At 40.8% G+C, this 24659-nt stretch overlaps 5 protein-coding genes across 5 annotated transcripts; 3 read left to right on the top strand and 2 right to left on the bottom strand.

The window, feature by feature from the left end:
• Nucleotides 1-249: 249 nt before the first annotated feature.
• PADG_04204 (gamma-glutamylcyclotransferase) lies at nucleotides 250-1947 on the bottom strand (the record flags this gene model as incomplete). Its single annotated transcript, XM_010761060.1, has 3 exons — nucleotides 250-855; nucleotides 986-1070; nucleotides 1868-1947. The coding sequence occupies 3 exons, from the start codon at nucleotides 1945-1947 to the stop codon at nucleotides 250-252; spliced, it is 771 nt and encodes a 256-aa protein (XP_010759362.1).
• Nucleotides 1948-7856: 5909 nt separating this feature from the next.
• On the top strand, nucleotides 7857-9004 carry PADG_04203 (uncharacterized protein; the record flags this gene model as incomplete). The annotated part of the gene is made up of 3 exons (XM_010761059.1): nucleotides 7857-7897; nucleotides 7963-7995; nucleotides 8074-9004. 3 exons carry the CDS (start codon nucleotides 7857-7859, stop codon nucleotides 9002-9004), a joined length of 1005 nt encoding a protein of 334 aa, XP_010759361.1.
• Nucleotides 9005-9953: 949 nt separating this feature from the next.
• On the bottom strand, nucleotides 9954-12261 carry PADG_04202 (uncharacterized protein; the record flags this gene model as incomplete). Its single annotated transcript, XM_010761058.1, has 5 exons — nucleotides 9954-11113; nucleotides 11198-11319; nucleotides 11408-11718; nucleotides 11778-11807; nucleotides 11899-12261. The coding sequence occupies 5 exons, from the start codon at nucleotides 12259-12261 to the stop codon at nucleotides 9954-9956; spliced, it is 1986 nt and encodes a 661-aa protein (XP_010759360.1).
• Nucleotides 12262-14559: 2298 nt separating this feature from the next.
• Nucleotides 14560-14868, top strand: PADG_04201 (uncharacterized protein; the record flags this gene model as incomplete). Its single annotated transcript, XM_010761057.1, has 1 exon — nucleotides 14560-14868. The coding sequence occupies one exon, from the start codon at nucleotides 14560-14562 to the stop codon at nucleotides 14866-14868; it is 309 nt and encodes a 102-aa protein (XP_010759359.1).
• A 3481-nt stretch (nucleotides 14869-18349) lies between these two features.
• On the top strand, nucleotides 18350-20600 carry PADG_04200 (glucose-6-phosphate 1-dehydrogenase; the record flags this gene model as incomplete). The annotated part of the gene is made up of 9 exons (XM_010761056.1): nucleotides 18350-18393; nucleotides 18642-18714; nucleotides 18774-18794; nucleotides 18867-19211; nucleotides 19286-19483; nucleotides 19543-19627; nucleotides 19690-19944; nucleotides 20036-20407; nucleotides 20491-20600. 9 exons carry the CDS (start codon nucleotides 18350-18352, stop codon nucleotides 20598-20600), a joined length of 1503 nt encoding a protein of 500 aa, XP_010759358.1.
• Between the last annotated feature and the right edge of the window lie 4059 nt (nucleotides 20601-24659).

Below are 24659 nucleotides of genomic sequence, written 5' to 3'. Positions count from 1 at the left end.
AAGGGGGAAGCAGGAAGTATTTAGAAGTAATCTACGTAAAAATAGTAACCCGAGAGGATATGGAGAAATATTGCTGCAAACGCGCAGATAGTATATGAACGGAGCATTAAAGACATTAGAAACATGTGGCCACTCCTTGAACATCTCCCATGCACGAAACTTTTTAAGTAACAAACACATGATCCAAATCTAGATATGTTCTATAAAAACAATCTATGCAGACAGGTAAAGCATCAGCATACACCTACCTCACCCCTCCCCTCCCCCTCCTAATCGGCCCCCTTCAAACTCCTCCATCCGAACCGCCTTCTCCTCCGTTTCCATCTGCGGTCCAGGCAAATGCTCCAACACAGCTTCGCTCCTCCGCCGATCCGCCTCACTTACATTCTCCCCCTCAATAGCCCTAACCCTCCTTGCCAAATCCGCCACATGTCCATCAGCAACCCCCATCCCCCCTTCACCTCTATTCCACTCAAACTCCGGACCCTCCAACGCCTTCTCCAGCAAATACAAATAGTCGCGATTCTCACCGCTTAACCCGCGGCTCTGGCTTATGACACGCGCGACGGAGGCTGGGTCGCGGTCTGCGGGATTACGGAGGAATTGCGCGTTGGTGGGGAGGCCGATGTAGACCATGCAGGTTATGGGGGAGGTTGGTGGGTGGTTATTGTTGGTAGTTCCGGTGGTGGTGGATGATTTTGGTGACGGGTGGAAAAGGGTGAAGTGAACAGTGTACCCATCTATTTCCCTTTCGTCGAGGTAGGCGTGAACCTCTCTGGCGTGTGAGGCGGGGATATGGTAAGCTGCTCCCCAGACGACGGAGAGGTTCGAGGTAGATTGTTGGAGATCATTTTGCTATGAAGGCACGTTGGTTAGGGATTGTATAGGAACCTACCTAGGTAATTTGCTGGGTGAGGTAAGGTTTGGGGAGGATGGATGGAGGGGGCATCGATTTCTCTTTTTGATTTCTTTTAAAGATACTAACAGTGTCTGATAGTGTTTCCCAAAATGATTGTTCGATGACAGTTACGACTCTTCCGGGTGATTCGGGAGTCCCTCGATGGTCTCCGCTGTTTCAGACGGAAGGGAGCAAAATCAGTAAGGTCCATGAAAACCTTTTGAGACAGGGTTTGTAGGGATATAGAAGTGACTTCCCCTCCCGGGGTATGACGGGATTTCCAAACCAGACATAGAAAACAAAATAATGATGGGAAAAATTGATAATAAAATCAGATGGACGCACCTCGCCTTTACATGAATAAAAGCAGGAGAGAAAGTCAGCTCCCGGTTTTTCACAAGTTAAACGGCCGTTGGCTCCCCATTGTTTCGCTCCCATAACTCACTGGATATGAGTGTTTTTAAATGGGCTAGGATAGGCAGCACCCGATCATGGAGACGAGGTTCATACCTGCCAGAACCGCCGAACATAACCCTCTATGTAGCCGAGAACCCGCTGATCTAAAAAGATACTTAGTCACAGTATGCAGGTATATATTAGTGTATGTACTTGTAAACCAATATAGGATAGTTGATGCTGTGCCACAAGGTTATTTGGGTGAAAGTTCGAGATCCATGAGAGACACTGTCGTCAGCGCAATTTCATGTTTGAAATCCTTGCGTCTTCGACTATCCTTTGTCATACAGGAAGAAATTATGCATACCATAATGCGGGGGGGGCTTCCATATCAGACTCCTAATTGGTATATATCAGAATTGCATATATGTATGGCTCTAACAGATGAGTGCATGTAGCGTCAAAAGATGAATGAAATAGAAAAACAGCTAACAAGAGGATATATAGACCGAAATTGAGATTGCAAAAATAAATAAACAAAACAGTAAGCAGCATAGGAGAGCATTTACGAACCCGTATCCGAAAACCCAAAGATCTCCGTTGGGGAAATGGCTCGTCCAGGAGATTGGAGCTGGTATCAAGGAATGTGGCATTTCGGAGTCGCCTTGTGGTTTCACCCTACCTACCCAGTTAAAGACTACCAGCGTATAGCAAGGCAAAATCTGTTGATACAATGAGGGGGCAAACAATAGAAAAGAAACGCAGAGGATTCAATGGTGTCTTCTTTGTGAATGTTGAGATGTTCGAGGTTAAGTCAATTATTATTGGTGCTCTTAGAAGAATATGCTGATGTTTGCAATCTTTGCAACCATCAGGATTCATCATCAGATTTATCATGTGATAAAAATCACAGCATGGAGTTAATCAATGCATCTTCTTATTTTAAACATTTTATAAATTTCAAAAGCTTTTATAAATCTCATATTTACACTTAGTGAGAATGTCTTTTTCTAAACATGAAAATATAAAACTGTATAATTGTATTATTACTATATAATATAAAAGTTTTAACTAATTTAACTATCTATTATATAATTAAATAAGTTGATCTTTATTTTAATTTTATATTCTAAATCAAAGATTAATTAGTAATATATATGCATTTATAAATATTTTTTTAAAGTTTTTAAATATAATATTTATTTAATTATATATAAAAATTTTATGTATATAATATTAATATTATTTTATTAATTTATTAAAAAATATAAAAATATTATTTATATAATTAAAATTAAACTTATTTATATAATATTATAATATTTAGTTAATACATCTTTAAAATATATCTAAAGTATTAACTAATTTAAAAGAAATTATTATTTATTTAAAAAAATTATAAAATATTTATTTTATTATTTAGATTTTATTTTTATATAATTCTTTATTATTTTTTATAATTTATTTATTTTTTATATATTTTTTTTAATTTTATCTAAGTTTTTACTACATTTATAAGTAATTATTTATATTATTTTATAAAAGTATTTTTATTAAAAATTATAAATTAAGAGTATTTTAAAATAAATTAACTTTAATATTATTATTTTATAATTATTTTATAATTTTTAAAATCTTTTAATCAAAAATTGAAAAAAAATATTTTAAAAAAATTATATTATTAAATACTTTAAAATTAGTTAAAAGTTTTTAAAATAAAAATAAAATTAAAAATAATTTAAAAATATACTATTATTTATATTTACTTATAAAATAAAATTTAATTATAATAAAATTATATATATAATTAAATATATATTAAATCTGATTATTAAAAAAATTAATAATTTTATTATATATTTAAAACTTGACTATAATATTAAGTTATTAAATAAAATATTAAATAATATTAATCTTATTAAAGATTTTATATAATATAATCAATTATCTGATGAGATAGATTATCTACTAAGACAGATCTTCACTACATAACACATTTAACTACTTAATTAATCAAATGTCAAAATGTCAGCAATTAAAAATGATAATTTTTTATACAAGAAAGAAAGACTTACACTAGCTATTGAAATAGTTAAAAAAATCAAATTTCTAGTTTTAGAGCTGTTGTCAGATTGTATAATATCTTTTATTTCACTCTTTGTTATTAACTTCATAGCTATACAATGTGAGAGAACTCTTAGTTAAGAAATTAAAAACTGATCTCTATTAAGAAATTATCTTTTGTTTAGTGAATAATCTTTATAAATGAATGTGATCAGTCTTCTTAAGTGAGTATTATATAAGAAACAGTTAATTTTCTTTTTGTCAATTGAGATAAATCTTTCAACTCAAAAATTGTTGATGAAAGCTGAATTAAATAATTCATTAATCATTATTCTGAGTTAAAAATTCAGTTCTTTAATCATATAATCATCAATAAGCTTTATGTGAAGATTCTAAAATTATTCAAAAATGATTTGAGCTTATAAAAAATATTATTCAGAAATATAATATTGTATAAAAGAATATATATAACTTTGATGAGACTGAGTTCCATATGAGAATTATTGAAATATTTAAAATGATTACTAAGTCAAAAAAGATTCTTTGTTCAAAGCTTGTATAGTTTGAAACTACAGAATGAGTTATTATTATTGAGAGAGTCAATTTAACAAACTAATTATTATCTTTAATGATTATTCTTAAGAGGAAGTTACATCAAACTTCTTGATTTGAAAATGAGCTACTATACAACTAGATGATTGAAATCAGTAAAAATGAATGAACAACTGATAAGCTAGGTTTGATCTTCCTTAAAGAGATGTTCAATAAACATACTAAAACTCATATGATTGATTAATATTGACTCTTGATCCTCAATGAACATGGCAGTTATAATGATTCTGAGTTTGATCAGTTTTATACTCAAAACTTGATTATTTCTCTTTATATGTCAGCTCATTTCTCTGATCTCTTATAGTCTTTAAATGTTGCTTGTTTTTCCTCATTGAAGCAAGCATACAGAAAAGAGATTGAGAAGAGAATGAGATTTAACATCAATTATATTAATAAGAATAAGTTTTTAACTATCTATTTTTCAGTTTATACAGTAGCTCTGAGTGAAAAGAATATTCATAGTGGATTTAAAGCTACAGAACTAGCTATGTATGATTCAGAGTAGGTTCTTTCTTAGCTCAATACTCATATACATACACCAACCCTTCCAGAGACCTCACATAGCTTCCAGGCCTTCTGGGCCACTGCCACTCCTCATAATATATAACAACTGAAGCTTCAGAGTGAGAAGATTAAGAAATATCTCAAGTACTGTACACAGAGTCCACTTAATTCAATCAATCAAGCTCTGGAAAAGCTAGTCAAAAGATGTCAGATGACTATGCAAGTACTGTTATTTTGACAAAGAAAAATAAAGAGCTGAAGACTATAAATGCAAAGTAAAAGAGAAAGTAAGAAAGATGTTGTACATATATAAACCAGAAAGAGGATTTGACTATTCAAGAAGAAATGAATCATATACAAAAAGACATTGCAGAGAAAAGAGAGATAATAGAGTAGTCTGATAAGCAATTACAAAAGTGAGCAGCACCACAGTGCAGTGAATATGATGTTATAGAATATACTATTTATATATGCTCTCAGCATACAGAGAATAATTTATAATATAATTAGCTGGTTTTACTATCTAGTTGTGGTGATATTCAATTAGAAAGATATTGAATGATGAAGATTTATCTCAATAGATGATCTGTCTTGCTAGATGATTGATTACATTGATATAAATTTCTCTTTTGATGTAATTTTTAATTGAGTAAATTACTTAATTAAGTAGATTAGTAATTTAAAAATATTTTTCTATTTAACTACTTATTCATCTTAGTTTACAATTATATCATCAATTTATAATAAAAATACTTTAAATTTTTCTGAAAAAGAAAGAAGTTTTGAGCATATGATAAATACTTTTAAAAAAATAAGAAATATTCTCAATTTATAAAACTACATATGTATTTAATATATCATTTTCTACTCTAAATTGTCAACTCAATGACTGAATTATTTGCATAAATCTACACGCAAATTCAAACAAATTAACTTAGATTGAAGAGAATAGACTAGTTGAATAAGTATTAAATCAAACTAAGCAAGAATTTCCCTTAGATGATTATAGGAGAAGCTGAATAAGTGGATTTAGCTAGTTGAGAAAGAGCATATCTCCACAAATAGAATAGAGATCTAGAAATCAAAGATACAAGTAATTGTTAAAGAATTTTATATATAATTTAGTAACTCTAATATATTGAGAACAAATTGCTGATTCTCTGAACAGTGAGTCAGCTAGCTATCTTTATAGAGCTTCTATCAGACTTTCTTTTTCATTAAATGTGATGAAATGCCCCGCTCTATGTTACGGCGCAGCAGCTTGTAATATGGATTAAGGTTGATCCGCTCCTCTCCGAAAGATTGACCCAACTCCGATCACCAATCTCTTCATATTTGGTTGCTCGTTCATTCCACATTCTAATCCCTGGATTGGAATTCTCATCGCGGGCTACCTAGTTAGATGGGTGAATTAAGCTTTGTCATGTTATCATCTTAACTCTAGACTGACTCATGACACTCTTATCTGATTAAGGAGGGTAGAGATTTCTTTCAGATATCATTAACAGTGTGATTCTTGTGACTTTCTGCAGTAATTTATCTATTCAACCATCTTATATAAAGGTGAGAAAGTAGAAATATCATTGAGAGAAAAGAGCAGTACCAAGAAGACGTCTTGACAAGGTCTTATGACCATGATATCATATTTAATGGTTGATCTCATAAAATGTAATCACAGTTCTCATACTGAAACTTTTACTTTTTTATGCTCTTCATATTTCTTGCTTTATGGTGTATACAGAGATATTTTCATTAACTTAAATATTCTCTCACATAAATTATTATTTGCTAATAAAATACAAATAAATCAGTTAATTATAATCCTGATGATTATTTCACTAACTTTAATAGTAAATATAGAAAATATAAAAGTTGAATTTTCTTCTTTTAATTTATTATATACAGTCTATCTACTCATATTATACTTTTAATTAACTTTTTCTTTTTGTGATTTTTCTCTGTTAATATATATTTAATTTGTTCTTTATTCTTTTAAGTTGAATTTAAATAAATTCTAATTACACTCTTTTTAATTCACTAAGAGAAATGAGTCTTACGTCTTTGAATGAAGAATATAGGACTTCTCTTTCATTCAGAATGTGAAGTAAAAGGTAATTTACTTATTGAGATCAAAAGATTGATTTTATCAATGCACTCACTTTTCATTACAATAATATTCCAATTATGTATGAAAAGAGTTTTCTTTTTGAGAATTGATGTTGAACTCATCCAATTACTATCATATGCAATGAAATCTGGCTAAAAAATTATGTTTTTCATCAAAAACGTGCTATCTGGGCTATATAACCTGTGGGATGATTTCAATCTTTCCTTCGGATGAAAGGCTCCAGCTAAACTAACTATACATTAATCACGTGCGGTGGGGCGGGCTGCCCAGGCAACGTATGCCCAGCATAAACTATATAAAAAGGCACGTGATTATAATGTATTCAACTCATATAAAGTTTAAATTAGTTATACTTTTAAGAGACTTAATTTCTTACTTTGAAAGAACTAAATCAATCATATTTCAACACAATCATATTCAAGATGACTCTTCTCATGCATTCGTAAAGAGAATTCACTGAATAAGAAGATTCTCTCTTTGTAAGACAGAGATTTAACTTCTTTAATGGAGGATCTATGTGTGCTGTAATATCATTTAGTAAAATCATGATGAGTAAGAGTGAAATGAGAGACATCATAGTTTCAACTTACTGCAGATCATACATTTGAAATCCGATCTTTAATCAAATACTTGAATGTTAGAAGTTTTTATTTATTTATTTATTTTTATTTATTTTTATTTATTTTTATTTTTTTAAAAGAAGGATTGATGACTTTTCCTTGTTGATAGTTATTTTCAATTGTTAAGTCAACAGGCGCGTCGATGGTTGATAAAGTGGCTTACATTACTCTGTAACTACGTTAGCCTCTAACCATCCCTCACAGCGCCCAATTACAGCCACCCCCGTATCCAACACCATCAAGATTCAAAAGCCATAGAGCATTGCCCCTGGCTGGTTGGTCAAGACACCCTCGTAACCAGTGATATGACCCAGCAAACGAGGATACAGCCATCGTTGTGTTGCGCAGCATAAAGAAAGGCGCCTCGGCAGCGGCTGCGATATTTACTACGCAACCTTGGAAGGTCTCGAGCTGACGAACTGAGCCGTAACTTGGCGAATCAACACCTGCTCTTCACATCGTCATCTCCCAAGGCCGTCGTTCCTCCAACACCTTAAGCCTCACTGTTGGAGCTCGGGTTCTTTCTTATTGCTATTATTTAAATACTCTCGCGACACTCACGAACATCTGAATAAAAAGCTGCCCTTACTGCCAGTTCCTTGCTTTCCAGAACACGCCTTATATCACCCCCGCCATGGCCTACAAGGGCGCATACAATCCAGATGCACTTCCAGCGTACGTTTTCTTATTACACCCCCGTACGCATTCTCATCGTATCGAGACTCTAGACTAATAAACAGCTCTCCGTTTATAGGCATGCTGAGCCAGAGCAGGTACGTTGTCAAATGACTCTCCTCGACTGGGAAAGGTTCACCATTTCCCCATTTATTAAACTGTCTCGTGTTCGATAGCATTGTCGTTAATGTTCCTCTCCTCATCTCCCAGGTAGCGCAAATGCTAGGGGCAATGTCCGCGAGACCGGATCCAAACCAAGGGCGAGTCCCTGTTCCACCTCCAAAAAACGGACAACTCCCCCAACATCACCGCGTATCTCCGCAGTCACAGATTTCCCCCCAATCGCCTGCTGCACAACATAACTTCCCACGACCAGGGCCTGGTGGTCCTCCCAGTACTGCACCGGGGCAAGTACCAGGGCCATATCAAAGAGGGGCTCCCAATCCAAATACCACCGGCAGGCTGTACTCTCCACCTCCTCAAAACTATGGCTCAGGCCCCCGTCCCACACACCCTACCCAGAACTGGCCTCCGGCCACCTACCGCCCGCCACGAACCCCCCAACCCTCCGAGCCTGAATCCAACGATCCAAACGATCTCTCCCACCTCTTCCAAGCCGCAAATGCCTCTGGCTCTGGCGCACTCTCTGAAGGTGAATTAGGCCCCGCGCTGGTAAATGCAGACTACACTGCCTTCGACTCCAACACAGTAAAGATGATGATCCAGATGTTCGACAAGGATGGGTCTGGCACCGTTGGTTACGACGAGTTCGTCGCGCTGTGGCGGTTCCTGGCTGCCTGGAGAGAGCTGTTTATACGCTTCGATGAGGATCGCAGTGGTCGGATCAGCTTGGCGGAATTTAGCAAGGCTCTGGTTGCGTTTGGATATACGCTTAGCCCGCCATTTGTGGGGATGATATTTTCGATATTTGAGAGCCGTGGGAGGAGTAGGGTAGCTCCTGTTACTTGCCCGAAGGACGGGATGAGCTTTGACCTGTTTGTGCAGGCGTGTATTACGTTAAAACGAATGACGGATGTGTTTAAGAGATATGATGATGATAGGGATGGATATGTGACTTTGGGGTTTGAGGAGTTTTTGACTGGTTAGTTGTTTCTTGTTTTACATTCCCTCCCTCTCTCTTCCCTTGATTATTTGTTGTCTCTTTTGCATGACGGCGGATTCCATTAAAGCCAATTTCCAATATTTTCTGGAAGCTAACAAGCTACTCATTCCCGCGAGGTAGAATGTTTACGACTTCGAGAGTGATCCACGCTTACTCTGGTGCTTTTGAATCGTGATAATATTTTTGCTCTTGTCCCAACATTAGATAGCCTTCTTCGTTTCTCTCATCTTCGCTTCTTCCCCTCGTATATATATAATTATATGATTCTTAAATACGTACAGAGCACTTAACCACTGCTATAGATGAGCAGAAAGAGGAGGGAGAGCAATAAAAGTATATAAAACACATTTTTCTCTCTAGATGGTGTTTGCTAGAACTTCCCGCTTGAATCGAAACCCGTTAAAAGTTCGCAGAATAACCTAGCCTTACCAAAAACCCTTAAAAGCATCTTTGATAAATGAAGTAAAGAAAGTTTCCCAACCTCCCGCATTTGAAACTGGTCTTGTTGGGCGTCAGAAATTTGAAGCCAGAGCGGGGGTTAAGACAGGGGCAGATATAGATTCCAAAGGTTGCTTTTCCAGTGGTGAGGCTCTATTGGCGGGTCTTGCCTCCTTATGTTTTAGTGAACAACTGGCTGGGAGCGGAACAATAGGATTCTCCGAAGTCCGGCACCGAAGTAATTTGCACCCTTGGCGTTTCAGACGTTATATATTAACCTAATAATCGTTTTTACTCGTTAGGTCCTTTATATCACTTCCACTTTTCCTAACACCAGGAAAAGAATTGCGATATATTTATAAAAGCTTTATGGTCGTATACCATCTCTTGAACAAAGGTGCAAAATGCGGGCCGACCGTCGGGGTATATAGTTATATCACCATGGCAAAAGACGTTGATTGAAGGCGAATGACTCCGTACTTCAAGATCCCTCCATTAAACAGTTTCAATCATCACGCTGTTGGCACCGCCAATCCCGTTCTCCTTTACCCCCTTCTCTTGTTGCTTTTTCTCCTCCAGCTCACGCTTGGCAGTAAGCCGTGCCTTTCTCGCATCCTCTTGCGCTTCGAGTCCAGTTTTCGTTACTTCGTGATGCCGACTCAGTTCTTTCTTTCGTATGAAGAAACTGCACAAACATCCTATCGCACTAGTAACTGTGTAATAAATCCACATACGGCTTAAAGCAACGTTATACACATCCAGTAAGATTTGTCGTTGCGTCTCAGTTAAAGTTCTTAAAGTATGAGTTTGGCTGCTGACCCTATTGCTGAGTAATTTCTCTGCAAGTTCAGGGCCCAGTGCAGCTAAAATTTTTGGTCCAGATTGCTTGAGCACGTTTCGATAGATGACTCCACCCAACACGATGGAGGAGGAGGTTGAGAGTTGTCTGATAAACCCATGCGTTGTTGTTGCGGTCGATACCTCCGATTGCGGGACCCGTGATTGCAGGGCTAGCATAGGGGCTTGGAAATTTGGGCCGATCCCAATGCCAGTGATGAGTTGGTATATGATCAGACGTGGCCAGGATGTGTATGGCTTGAGGTCGATGTACAGGCCGTTGCCAAGTGTCATGACAAGCATGCCCAGTCTGATGAATTCAACGTACATGCCAGTCTTGCGAATCGTAAATCCTATGATGAAGGAAGTGATGGATAGGAAGACCACTTGTGGCAGAAGGTAAACACCGCTCATGATGGGGCTTGCCCCGAGGACGGTTTGAAAATAGAACGGGAGAAAGAATGCGCCTGCAATAAATGAAGAACCGTGCGACCAGTTTACTAGTAGGGTGAAGATGTTGCTTGTGTCTGAGAAAAGAGCCATGGGCATAACAGGGTACTTGGCTACTTTGCGCTCGATGATGACAAAGATGCCCATCATGACGGCACCGAATATTATGAGGCAGATCACTGTTGCGGAGTTCCAGGGAAAGGATATCCCGCCGAATTCGATTCCGAAGAGGAACATCAGCGTTCCGCCTATGATGGTTATAGTTCCAAACCAATCGATTGCGCGAATGCCAGCAAGGAGAGGCGTCTTGGGCGTTTCAATTTTGAGCCAAATAAAGAGGGTTGCTAAAGCGAAACCACCAAATGGAACTGGATGGGTGAAGAATGAAAAGTATTGGCAAATGGACCGGTATTGTTTGACATTTGGATTAGGCGCTCGGGAGGTTTACTTACGGTTGATATAAAAACACCATCTCCAAGTTACTTTCTCTGTGAATATTCCTCCCATGACAGGACCTATGGAACCTGCGATGGCCCATGTCATTCCGAACATGGCGTAATATATCGGGCGTTCTCTTCAGGGTTTCACAAATTTGCAAATCAGCAACGAATAAATCCCTCTCATAACAACAAAGAGGGAAGAAAGCGAAGGGGATTTTTTACCTTTGACTGAACAAGTCGCCCACACAAATCTGTCCAAGCAAAATCAAGCCTCCTCCTCCGATACCTTGAATTGCTCTCCCGGCAATCAAAGTTGCCGTATTCGGTGCCAGAGCGCACGTCAGACTCGCAAGGAGAAACAAGATGTTGGCACACATAATAATGGGTTTGCGCCCCCAAATATCGCTCAATTTCCCCCAGAGAGGAATGACCGAGGCATTACCAAGAAGATAGGATGATGCCATCCATGAATAGCTGTTCTTAGTTGCCTTGAACTCTCCCGCTATTGTGGGAAGAGCAGTGGCTATTATCGACTGTCATTAAGTCAGTATTGAGATGTCTATGGGAAGGAAGGGAAGAAATGATGGCTTACCATATCGAGAGCCGCTAGAAATAAAGCAACCTGCTATACGGTCAGCTTCCAAAGCCCCCTCATTGTTCCATTCTCCTCATTTATGAGGGAGCCCACAAAAGGGACGTTAAAGTCCACTTACACAGAGGGCAACCATGACCGCAGTTATTTGCCTTTTGGCCATTTTCTTCCTCTGTGACAGAGGATTATCCAGTGCCTCTGTCAAAACGTTCTCTGCCGTGGAAGTTCTAAGGCTATCATCATCTTGCTCCCGATGTTCACTATGAGTCACTTGTACCTCTGTACATAGCACTCTTATTTCTGCTAGCCCGCCGCATGGAAGTGGTTTCTCCCCCACTGGGCTCTGACGCCCCTGTGGTGTGGATAAGCTATCGGGTATGTTTTGTTCTCGTGGACACCCCATTTGGCCTTTATCAGATGTGGGAGGACTTTCTTCGATCTCAATATTCCCCTCCGAAGTATATCGTGTACGCGAATCAACCATCAAGAACCCTTTGGTTGGTGCCGGCCGGAACGAAAATTTCTCGAACTATTAGATGACTATAAACAAGGAAGAAGGCTCTTTATATTGGAAATACTGAGCAAGGGCTATAATCTGATAACAGTACCAACCGGCGGTCAACTTGATGGCTTCTTTTCCAGGTCTATTCGTTTCAAACTATCCCCAAAAGGTGAAATGTTCATCTATACAAGCAGTTTGATTTGGCTCTACACTATATTTTGTTTAAAACACATGTCTTTGGACCAAACGAAAAACTATTGAAAAAATGGGGAATGCGTCAAATCCCCAACCCAAACCCCAGCAAAGCTTGGTTGAAAATCTATGAATAATACGCAGGTAATACCTTGCTTGAGGGGAAAGAAATCAACGATTTATAATGGAGCCCCACTCAGTCCCGACACTGGTAAGTGTCGCCAGGTTCTGGATGTCGTGGTTATTGTGTTTATCTGATCAGATAGTTTGGCTCCGGACGTCCCCAACTTGAATCCCAGACGATGTAGGTAAGTACATGTCCAAAGAAAAGTTGCCGGCACAGGAATATTGCAACTGCCTGTTAACGATTATCGTCGGCTTTTTGTTCCTGAGAAACCATATTACGTAAGAGCACGATGGTAATGAAGGGAAAGAAGGGCCACCGGCGTCTCCATATATTGATCGATCAGATAATTGCTAGTGTGGGTGATTTGGGGGATGTTGTTTTGGGGGGGGTGGAGTTACTTTCTTCAAAACCTCCGCAAACTGTGTTGAAAACCATAACCGCTGAACCGAGGGAAGCAATGCATAAGCACTAGTTAAAGTTCTGTGGCGTCCAATTGGTCAATTGATGAAAGAACAACAGACCTTTCCACCTCCGTATAGTTAGCCTTGGTTGGATGTGAAAGTGATGATATTTAGCCACCTCCCAAGGTTCTCTCTTTGCTCGTGGTCTAAGCACTTTTTCTTTTCTTTTTTCTTACCTTTTTCCCCTCCTCCAAAAGGATGGAGGATGGGAAAGAAAGTCTGTCCAAATGGAGTGCGACTTTGTTGTCGGAAACTTTCCACGTGTTTGAACTTGGCTTGGCTTGATGGGAACCTTCCAATGGAAAGGAGAATTGAACATGGAAGATATGACACAAGCAGCGGTTCGCCGTGGGGCCGGGACCTTTTAACCAATTTTAGATCATGCGTTTCGTGCCAATGCGGTTTCGTTTCCCATCATTCATCATGATGGTTATCCAACATCCACCATCTATACGGAATACTTAGGGCTTGGAGTTTGCCCAGGTGTGGTGACTAGTGAGGATTGAACCAAGTTTCGAATCCATCCAATCATCCCTTGGCATGGTCACGGGGTGAAGAAGTTTCTTGATGTGTTAGATTAAACTATGTTTTAACTCCGAATGCTCCCTTGCGGATATCATTCGGTTTCACTTATCTCCAGCCTTGTTCAATTGCGGAGCGACGCACATGGCAAATCTTCTTCAACACATGTATCCGTGGGATCGGGCCGCGAACCATGGAAGCTCGGGAATATCCTTTTACTCCCATTCCAAAGCTTCGCTCTCACTTAGTTCACAACTAAGATGAAGCTTCAGACCCTGCTCCGGGGGTATCAACGACCAGAACAGGCTGCAAGCTTGCTACATCCATGCCTCTCAAGGAGCTTGACAGAGGCTACATGACTCATCCAAGAGTGAGCCGTTGAACGACAAACGTTATCCTTTGAAGGTCTGTTCTGAGTTGCATGGATCAGGATTTCTCTCTAATCTAAGAGGTTATTATTATTATTTTTTTCATTTTTTGACTTTCCTGCAACCCACAGAAATTGATTTTAGTTTCTTCACTGAGGTCAAGAGCTTCTCGACTCAGCATTGACAGTCGCAAAATATAACCCAAATTTCCCATGCTTGGTGCCCAAATGTTCACTGTTAATAAAGCTGAAAAGGAGATTGGTGTTTTCGGGTTTAAGAACCTTCGTGTCGTTCTGGCCCAAGGATATTTCGTGCGCAGTGCGGCACCTTGCGTGTGGGGTATTTGAATGAAGGAAATATTCTCGCAGAGGACAAGCAAGTCGGGCTCTTTTTCGGGTTAGCTTCTTCCAAAGGTTCGGTTTTTTTATCCGTTTCTTTCAATTAAGCGGTTGAAAACGGCAAGTCTTCAAAACGAAAGTGTTTGCGGAATGGGTAACGGGGGCTATCAAATCGTTTGTCCTTCGCGGACAATAACTAAAATTACCTAGAGAGACAGACTATTATTAATTAGTCCTTTAGGCTTGCATTCCTCATATCAATCTATGGAAATATGTCACAGAACACAAACCACCCGCCCCCAACAGCCGAGTTATATTGCTTGGTATCCGATCTTCAAATTACCCTCCAGACTTGCGACATTAAAGACGTCGAACGAGCGAGGGATGGAAGTGGAAGACCAGTTTCCAGGTTCAAAGTTCTGAAGGTTGTCACTAGTAATAATTTTGGTCTCATGAGACGTCGACTGAGGCACCCCCTTGCATTCTCGGCTCCCGGAATGCTGAAGTCAAATCCCCCTATGCTGTGTTCCGGAAATCCGCCGTGGTCGAATGTTTTCTTCGGCTATATGTGGAAGTATTAGGATAGGGTGTTCTCCCCTCGAGTTCCCTATCCCCTTATTATCTTGACTTGGAGTCACTCCCTACCTCCCTCACAGCAGGGAAAAATGCTTCCGTTTTCCTCCTTGGAAATTGAACGTTCATGTTTCCTTGGGTCCTATTTGAACCCCTTGAGCTTCACACACAAGGTACTCGAAAGCCAGGTGAACAGTAGCAACAAGATACGGCTTCTACATCCGTGAGCGAAAAGCAACCTGGCACACGATATTAAGTGGATAGTTGTGGGATCTTGCGGAGAGAGCTGGCATTGTTCAATTCATCAGCATAGATCTTGGCCGACGACATATTGTCCAAAATGCTGGCCAAAAATATGTTCCTCCGCTCCAGCTCTTCTTTCTGGCTCGCTTTCCCGGTATCGCATTCGACCTCACATGTGAACGGAAACGCATTTATTTGCTTGGGTACATAACTTGGACATATCGTCGCTTTATGATCTTCAGCAAGATGCTAACCTAGGAGCCATACTGCAATCTCCAGAGTGTACGGATCCATTTGTACAGTTTTAATTGCCGCTAGATATCTAGTCAATGCAGATTCAATTGAAAATCTGCCATCCTGCCATCCCTTCCCTTGGTCTTCTCGTCGTTCGTCAGAAGAATCTCGGGTTCAGGTCGGCGGTTGAGCAGACCTTCTCTAGCAAAGAAGCGTCATGGAAGCAAATGCCATAACGTAAAACCGTCGACAATCATCCCCGAGGATTTGGAGAAATGGGTAACTTAGCATTCCAAAAATAAAGTAAAATAAAAAAAACTGAAGCTTGGGTGGGCATGGGTTATCTGATCTGGGTGCCGATTCGACACAAGGGCGAGAGCGCGTTCTGACATGAACTAGTATGTGTTTTTAAATAATACCTCGTTCTGCATTTCCTAATTTCTCAACAAATTTGACTTCTGCATCTATTATAAGATTGGAGGGTCTTTGAGGTAGTTATTGGATTCAGTATAGGCTGCGCCACATTTGGGGATGTTGCCTCAAACATCCGTTTGGGCGATGAAAATGTTATGGTGGCTGAAGCTTACGGTTAAGATGGGCCGAGGACTGTTGAAGAATTGGGGGAAATATTAAAGGGGCAGCTAGGTTTCGGTATGTAAGGCAGGATGATGAATATTTTACCTTGAATGGATGATGAGAGTAATCCTAATTGGTGTTCTGGCATGATGGAAGGGATGTGTCTGCTTGGCAAGGAAACGATGTTGATCACATTGTTGATAATCTATACCTTCTTCAAAACTAAGATGGAGCATCCTGTTTTTTTTCTTTTTCCTAACTTTACTTTATTTTCCATGGTAGAATTGCGAGGGTCACACATTATCACAAATAGTTTATAACAAGTGCATCAAATGACTTATGTGAGAAGATTGAAAAAGCGGCTGGAACATTCCAAAGAGTGTCGTCGTCTCTTGGGCCGCGGCAAAAGGGAGGGGAGGGGAGGAGACTGAAATCAACTAGCAAGACACATTTACATGCCTAGACCAGGTTGCCAGTCTTCGAGACTTACTTAACCGGTTTTCGCTTAACATAGGAATGGTTATAACTACTGCTTGCAGTGGCTATCCCCAATAGTCCTGTGCAGATCGAGTCGAACTATCTTCTCTCACACAGTGTCCATGGAGTTACGAGGTCACGCCGTGGAGATCAAGTTTGCCTTTATTTTCATTCTATGACTCTGTTCGTGAACGTCACTTCTGACTATTCCCCAGGGAAAATTGGTAGAAGCCAGGTTGTTAGCCTGTTAGACTGCCAGGGAGGAAAGTCAGTCTGGGGAATGTTTGCTTTCTGCGTCCTGGTTTGATGGTGATTGATAAAGATAGTGTTGACAAGGCCCCTACCCCTCCATGCATATATATTCTCAAGCTGTGTACTATTTGTAGTTACCAGAGAGGGTGTTGTTCTTTCGATAGTGGCTGTTGTAGGACAAAGCGCTGTGTAGGAGTGGATAAGTTATGTATTGCCATAGTTACCCAAAATACTCCGCGGCCAGTATGTGAAGGGGAATACCACCAGTTTGTACCAGTTTGTATACTACAAGCAATGGCGGGGAAAAGGTTTCGATCCGACCATTGAGTGGGGGGAAGAAGAACCATAAGGCATGAGAACACCATGGTCCGAAGTAATAGCTCTTTGAAAGAAAACAATTCTTCCAACCAACAGTGAATATTCCGAAATTCTGAGAAGCAGAGAACAGAATACTATCATAACAATGCCATATTTTCAATCAAGTTTTTAATACGCTGTATTTTCTGAGATCATAGTTGATCATCAATCTTTGGGCTCACAAAACAACGCATCAGTCTCGGTCCGGGATTCAGGTTGTCACAGAGGATGATAATGAACAGGTTATCGTGACAAGTAGTTATTACCCCCAAATTTTCCCGTGAGAAATACCAAAAAGCACAGTGATTCAGTTGCGCTATTCCATCCGGCTCCTGAAAAAGTTATAAGGCAGCCAATTTTATATATATGTGTGTCAGAATTATTTAATCTCTGGCTCAACGTAGCTGTTGTTGGATCTGCTTTTTTTTTTTTTTTGGTGTTGCTGCTTAACGAACTACCTGCCCCCAAATCGTATGCGAGAAGCGCTTAACTTTATTAATCAGAGAGAATTCCTATCGGTTGGATATCTGATATTTCCTAGAGGGCAGCCAGAAGACAGGCGAAACCGGATGTTGAAATATTTACCTACTGACCTCCTCGAGGCCACAACCTGTGAGGAGTTAACTAGACCTTTGTTCAGCATTATTATGCGCTTCATCTGGAGGTTTCTTGGTAGTTTGGTCGGAAGGGATTGGAGCGGATGCCGAATGTTAAGCCTATTATTAGATTAACGAGATATATCCTCAATCTGACCAGCGAATCCAGATCGGCCCGCACCCAAAGCTGACAAAAGCGGAACAAGCATCTTTTGATTAACTAGTAGTTATAAGTGTGTGTTGTTCCAGTCCATTCATTAACAGTTCCACCACCACAGCTGCTCTGTTAGTTGTTAGCCTCCTTGCCCTCGAATCTGGCTGTCAGTTGTAGTTAGTTATAACTAGTTAATAGTTAAGTTAGTTAACTAGTTAGTTCGTTAGTTCGTTAGTACGGCTGCTGTGTCATCCCTCCACCAACGTCTGGCTCCTACCACTTAGTTACCAGTAACACAATAGCCACCAACACCACCACCACCACCTTCAGTTCTTCCATCTCATATTCTTTTCTTCTCTTCCCCCTCTCCCGTATCTCTTGTCGTAATAATTGCTTCAATCCCTCGTCCTCATCTTGCTCTTCTTTCCCTCTGTCGTCCTTGTCGATACCTGCGGCTTCACCGTCATCCAGTGTTGAACAACGTCCGTCGACGTCAGTCCAACCTACCTTTCAATCAAGAACCCCTCCTCCACATCTCACTCTCCTACCTTGTCAACTCCTTTTCACAGCTATTCACCCAGCTGCTAGGCCAATTGCACCATGTCGAACTCGTTGACTGAAGCTGCAGACAGGCATAGTGCAGCGTAAGTATTTTCCTGCCACACTGAGGCTGGCCGTACCCTCCTCAAAAAAATTGAGTCCGATCTTGAATGGAAACACAAGCAAGATCAAGCAACAGCAATGGCTGGAGCCAGATCTCATTGCAATTACGGACCGTAGCGATCTATGCGCAACTAAATTATCTCCTCTCTATACCAGGGCCTTTTTGCCCATTGCTCTAGTTGGTAAAATTTCGAGTTGAAGTTTGCTTATACTTTGTTCTGCCAATTAGTACAGTCGAATTGAAAGATGATACAGTCATTGTCGTTCTTGGAGCTTCAGGGGACCTGGCCAAAAAGAAAACTGTGAGTCTTAACACTCTCCCCGGCTCCCACGGCGTTCCCCCATACTGATGTAACCACAGTTCCCCGCGCTGTTCGGATTGGTAAGCCTATTCGCCCTCGGTACTCGTTGAAATATGGGATATTCATACCCGTGAATTAACCGCCGTTTACAGTACCGCAATAAATTCCTTCCCAAAGATATCAAGATCATCGGATACGCACGAACAAAAATGGACCATGCTGAATTCATTCGAAGGGTGCGGTCATATATCAAGATCACCACACCGGATATTGAGAATCAGCTTACCGGATTCTGCAATATTTGCACGTACGTCTCAGGGCAGTATGATCAAGACGATTCTTTCGTAACCTTGAACAAGCATCTCGAGGATCTCGAGAAGGGGAAAAAAGAACAGAACAGAATCTTTTACATGGCACTTCCACCCAGTGTCTTTATAACTGTCTCCCAGCATCTGAAGAAGAATTGCTATCCGGAGAATGGTATTGCAAGAATCATCGTGCGTCATTTTTCTGTTCAGGTTGCAGGGTATATTACGAGGAACAGCACTAACACGAACCTTGCGATGTGCAGGTAGAGAAGCCGTTTGGAAAAGATCTCGGAAGCTCGCGAGAGTTACAAAGAGCACTGGAACCCGATTGGAGAGAGGAGGAGATATTCCGTATCGATCATTATCTTGGAAAAGAAATGGTGAAGAATATTTTGATTCTGCGATTTGGGAACGAGTTTTTCGGGGCTACCTGGAATCGCCATCATATTGATAACGTTCAGGTATGGTGCGCTTCTACAACATAACGTATTTGAAGAGCAGCGTCACTTACGCATATCAGATCACATTTAAAGAGCCATTCGGTACGGAAGGCAGAGGGGGTTACTTCGACGAATTTGGCATCATCCGTGACGTTATGCAGAACCGTTAGTTCACGCCACCACTGCCATGTTTCCTGTGAATAGGGCCGCTAATATGGGGACTCTAGACCTTCTTCAAGTCTTAACGCTTCTAGCAATGGAACGACCCATTTCATTTTCCGCGGAAGATATTCGGGACGAGAAAGTGCGCGTCTTGCGTGGAATCGATGCGATCGAGCCCAAGAACGTCATCATTGGTCAATACGGGAAATCGCTGGATGGAAGCAAACCCGCATATAAGGAAGACGACACAGTCCCGAGAGATTCAAGGTGTGCAACATTTTGTGCCATGGTAGCATACATAAAAAATGAGCGGTGGGACGGTGTACCATTTATTCTGAAAGCAGGCAAAGGCTAGTTTATTTGAGAATAAATCCCGGCGCACACCTTTTACTGATTGCTATTTTTAAACAGCGCTGAACGAACAAAAGACGGAGATCCGTATACAATTCCGTGACGTCACCTCAGGCATCTTCAAAGACATTCCGCGAAACGAACTCGTAATCCGCGTACAACCCAACGAGTCAGTATACATAAAGATGAATTCGAAGCTCCCCGGTCTTTCCATGCAGACTGTCGTCACAGAGCTCGATCTCACTTATCGACGAAGATTCTCAGATCTGAAGATTCCCGAAGCTTACGAATCCCTCATTCTAGACGCCCTCAAGGGAGATCACTCTAATTTTGTCCGTGATGACGAATTGGATGCCAGCTGGAGAATCTTTACCCCACTTCTGCACTATCTAGATGAGAACACAGAGATTACACCAATGGAATACCCTTATGGTTAGCCAAATCTCACCCTTCCACTCCCCAAAGAATAATTATTTTCTTCTTTCAGACATAGCTGCTAACCCGCTCTCGTCCAGGCTCACGTGGCCCATCTGTCCTCGATGACTTTACATCATCGTTTGGCTATAAATTCAGCGACGCTGCCGGATACCAGTGGCCCCTCACCACCACTCCAAACCGCTTGTGACAATCAAAGCTGGCGTGAAGGTTGAGGTTTTTATTTTCTCTTGAAAAAGAAACATATTTGTCCGCATATACACAACGACTTCCTAGCCCGTAGCCAATTTTCAAAAAAAAAAAAAAAAAAAAAAAAAAAAAAAAAGAGTTCGCTACGCAACTAACGAGTTCTCCCCGTGTCATAACGACGAAATGTTTTTGTTTTTCGTTGAAGGAGCAGGGAGAGATAAATTCAACCTTCTTAACGCCCTATATCATGGTATTTTAATAAGAAAAGGAAGAAAAAGGTAGGAGAGTCTAGACACTTTCACAAGGGATGAAGGAATATGCGTGGAGGGAAGGAGGGAGTTTTCGTAACTCGGAGAAGTAACTGGGACACGGAGATCCACGGCATTTTCCTTGGATGTGAGTTGACTGGGGCATATGTTTTCCGACTCCATTGTGCCTTCGTTTTGTCTTTTATGGAATGGGAAAATATGAAAATGGGGAGAGAGGGATGTATGTGATGACATCACAATGGAAACTTTTGTTTGAATTTATGGTGTTCTATTATTCATTTCTACTAATATTGCTTTTTCCATCACTCTACACCACTTCGCTCCATGTGAATTTTTGTTTCTTCTTTCCGGGACATTTAATTTTTTTTTTTTTTTTTTAAACAAAAGGCCTTTTTCCCTTCTTGTGCAATTCTTGCCTTGCCCCCTATCCTCATATCCTTCATATAGAGCCTTACTTCAGCAAACCCATTTTTTTCATATCCCCAGTCGCGGTCTTGGCTTTTATTTTATTTTATATTCTTTTTTAGCTCAACCTTTTTGATTTTGTCTTCCTGTTTGCCAAAACCCCAGTGTTCTTCTCTGCGGGTTCAATGAGTTTTCAGCCTTGATACGTGCAGCCATTCACACCGCTCACGTTAATGCCGATGTATTTAGCGAAAATTTTAGTGGGAAAAAAGGGGATATACATATAAAGTAATATATATATATATATTCCGATTTTATTTTATTTTATTTATTTATTTATTTAATTTTTTTTTCCCACTCATCAATGTCATGGAATCAGGCAGGATCTGGAGGTTAATGCAGTGAAAAGGATTAAGGGGCTGCTGTTTTCCGAATGGTGAAGCAAAGTTATGCAGGCATGTGAACGAGGGAATAAGATTAGACTTTCAGGTTTTGTTAAGTTGATACGGAACATACTTTGGCTTGAGGAGGAGGTAGTCAAGGCAGATTAAATTGCGGATTGGAAAATCGTATTTATATTTACCTGGGCGAAGTAGATAGTCCAGCCCAACAGTGGAGTTGACGTCTGATGGCAGGCGCTGAACCCACAAATCAAGGTAATAAGTAACCTTGGACCTTTGCAAGCGTGGAGGTTTGGTTCTTCCTCTGAGTTTTAGAATCCGTCTCTGAGATTTTTCAACCTATATGCATTGTGGAAGGAGATGGCATCCATGTCTTCTGGTAGAAGCCGGGCCAATTCATCCACGCCTCCATGTGTGTACGGAGTCAAAAGTTCATACAGCTACACTACAACGTTAGATGTGGCTACTGGCTTAAGAGGGACAAAAGGTAGGTTTTCCTTACGAGTGATTCGAGAAATAACATTTTACAAACCTCATTGCTACCAAGGGAGCTAGGGAATTTATGACTTCCCTATTCCAGGCCTGTTTGTTTTGAGAGACGTTCAAGATGCTGCTAACTATTTTTGGCGGATATGAAACCTGAGATAAGTTTGAGTAGCTAGATGTGTAATTAAAAGTTACGCATACAGTTCTGTTTTCTTTGGAGGGAAGTTGATCATTAATCGGATCAGGTCAACAGAAAACACTTCCTGTGAAGAGATGGGCAGCAATTGCATGAGCGCAGTACTGGACAGTCGGGGTTTGCAGGTTCATGCATAGTCTGTGTGCTTACGACGAAATGAACAGAATTTCTCATGAAGGATGGGGAAATGCAAGAGGGGCTTTGTTATTCGCGAGACACTCGTTAAAAGTCATTCAGCTAACCGCACATTTTCCGTTTGTTTTCTCTCTTTATTATTTCATTCATTTTGGATCAAGCTTGGTTGCAGCCTTGAATGATGGCACCCGGAAAACCGAGCTGAACCCTGCAAGAATGTCAACTCTTCAAGGTAACTGGTATGTCCGTAGCATTCTCCGTGAAACGCGTTGTATAAATCCGAGCTTAGCCATAAGAATCTTCGCTTCATTGTAGGTTGATTTGTTTAGTTGAGAAGGATGGATCAGGACTAGTTGGTTGTTGAAGGTAAGATAGCTTGACAAAAATAGGCGAGACGGATCAAGCTTGCAACCGAGCATCCCTCGCATAAAATATAATACCTACGATAGGGATGCTGGGTTGTGGCCGTCTAATTGGACAGCTGCAAAGCTGCTAGGAGATACCCGAACAGAAATTTGGAGATTAAGGAGGGACTCAACCATACACAACCAAACATACAGGTTTACGCTGGGAAAACCGGAACGACTTGGCAGATGTGTATCCTGGCATCCTGGCATCCTGGGCATATTCCAGGGTTTATGCAGTGTTGACGGAGGCGGCTTTTCAAACGTCGGAGTTATGCCATTGCACATAACTAACTCACCCAGTCTCTGAGTCATCGGCTAACAACATCGTTACACGGTCAACTAAAGTTGCTTTTTTCGCCGGTTGGGCTGATGACAGGCACTGCGGGGCTGCCACAACGTCAACATGGATTCAATCCAACATGGCTAGTCAGTTCGGAACGACAAAAATCCAACCAAGAGGGGGATCTTAAAGCTGAAACAAAGCGAAAAGAATGGAGAAAACTCATTTAAAAAACCTTCGCAAAAGAGTGATTCGGATCCGCAGTATAAATACAACTTCGATCTGGGTTTCAAAACACCCGGAAACGTAGTGCTTCCGCTCGTTTCTGGTCCGTTCGGATCTGGGTGGCTTCCACTTCCGACTCCGGTTCTCTAGATAGGGGCTAGAGAGCTCCCAACCAACAACATCATCCTGCTATGTCCGGTGCCGAGCCGCCTTTCTCGGGAGGAGCTGAACTGGAGCTTGGCACACAAATCAAATTATAGCCCCAATCCCCGCCCAGGATGTTGCAGGGGATCGATCGGGCTGGTAAAACCTCGCAGAACGAGCCAGTCCAGGGGTGTTTGTTTAGGCAACTGCGTAGACAGGAGCAAGGGCACAACATCCATCTGACTTCTGTCATATCGTCGTCGTCATCAGTCTGCAAGCACATCCCTCAACTCGAGACGGGAAGATGGAGGAGGAAATTCAGGGACACCGGCTGTGCCTGTGCCTGTGCCCGTACCATCGTACTGGATTTTCAATAACAATTATATATTAATAGGCTCTACCAGATGAGATGAGACGAGGTTGCCTGTTGACAGAGAGTGAAAGGAGGATAGAAACAAGCATTTTGTCAAAATCCACGCTTTTCCAGAAGCTTGCCATCAAAAGTTACGGGTTTCTTTGGAGCGTCCATGTTCCGGCCCTTCTGGTCCTCAGGTACTGGCCTCAACGGGCTGTTGCTGCTTGCATGGGGCTCATCATCTTGAACAGCCCTGCCATCTGATTATCCCTTAGAACCCGAGAAGCATGGCTCCTCGTGTTCCCTGGTCCGGGCCTCCACTACTCCAGCATGTCTTCCCAAATTATTTCCCGTAGCCAGGTGGATACTAGGCCCTCGGGACTAGTTTTGAACTCTCATCCGATTGGCCTTGCCTTTCAATCGCCTCCCCCCTCCCCCCCCCCCCCCCCCCCCCAAAGGCATGTGGGATAATTTACTTTTTTTCCTCCCCAAATATTATTCTCTCAGATATAATATATCTATTCACCCCGAAACTCACCTTTTTCGTTGTCTCTTTTACATTCTTTCAATTCCTAATCTTCCTATATATAGATACTTATAAATCCTCTCGACTGCTGTCGTCTTTCTTTCCTTACAGTTTTTTCTTCCTTTCTATCGACTCCCTTATTTTTATTTTATTTTTCTCTCTCCCTGAAAGAGCTGACCGAAACATTAATATCCTGCACGGATTGGGCCTAATCAAGAAGTTCAGGTCCCT

Source organism: Paracoccidioides brasiliensis (assembly GCF_000150735.1).
Source record: "Paracoccidioides brasiliensis Pb18 unplaced genomic scaffold supercont2.4, whole genome shotgun sequence".
In the NCBI taxonomy this organism is placed as follows: domain Eukaryota; kingdom Fungi; phylum Ascomycota; class Eurotiomycetes; order Onygenales; family Ajellomycetaceae; genus Paracoccidioides; species Paracoccidioides brasiliensis.
This window is presented reverse-complemented; position numbering and strand designations above follow the sequence as displayed.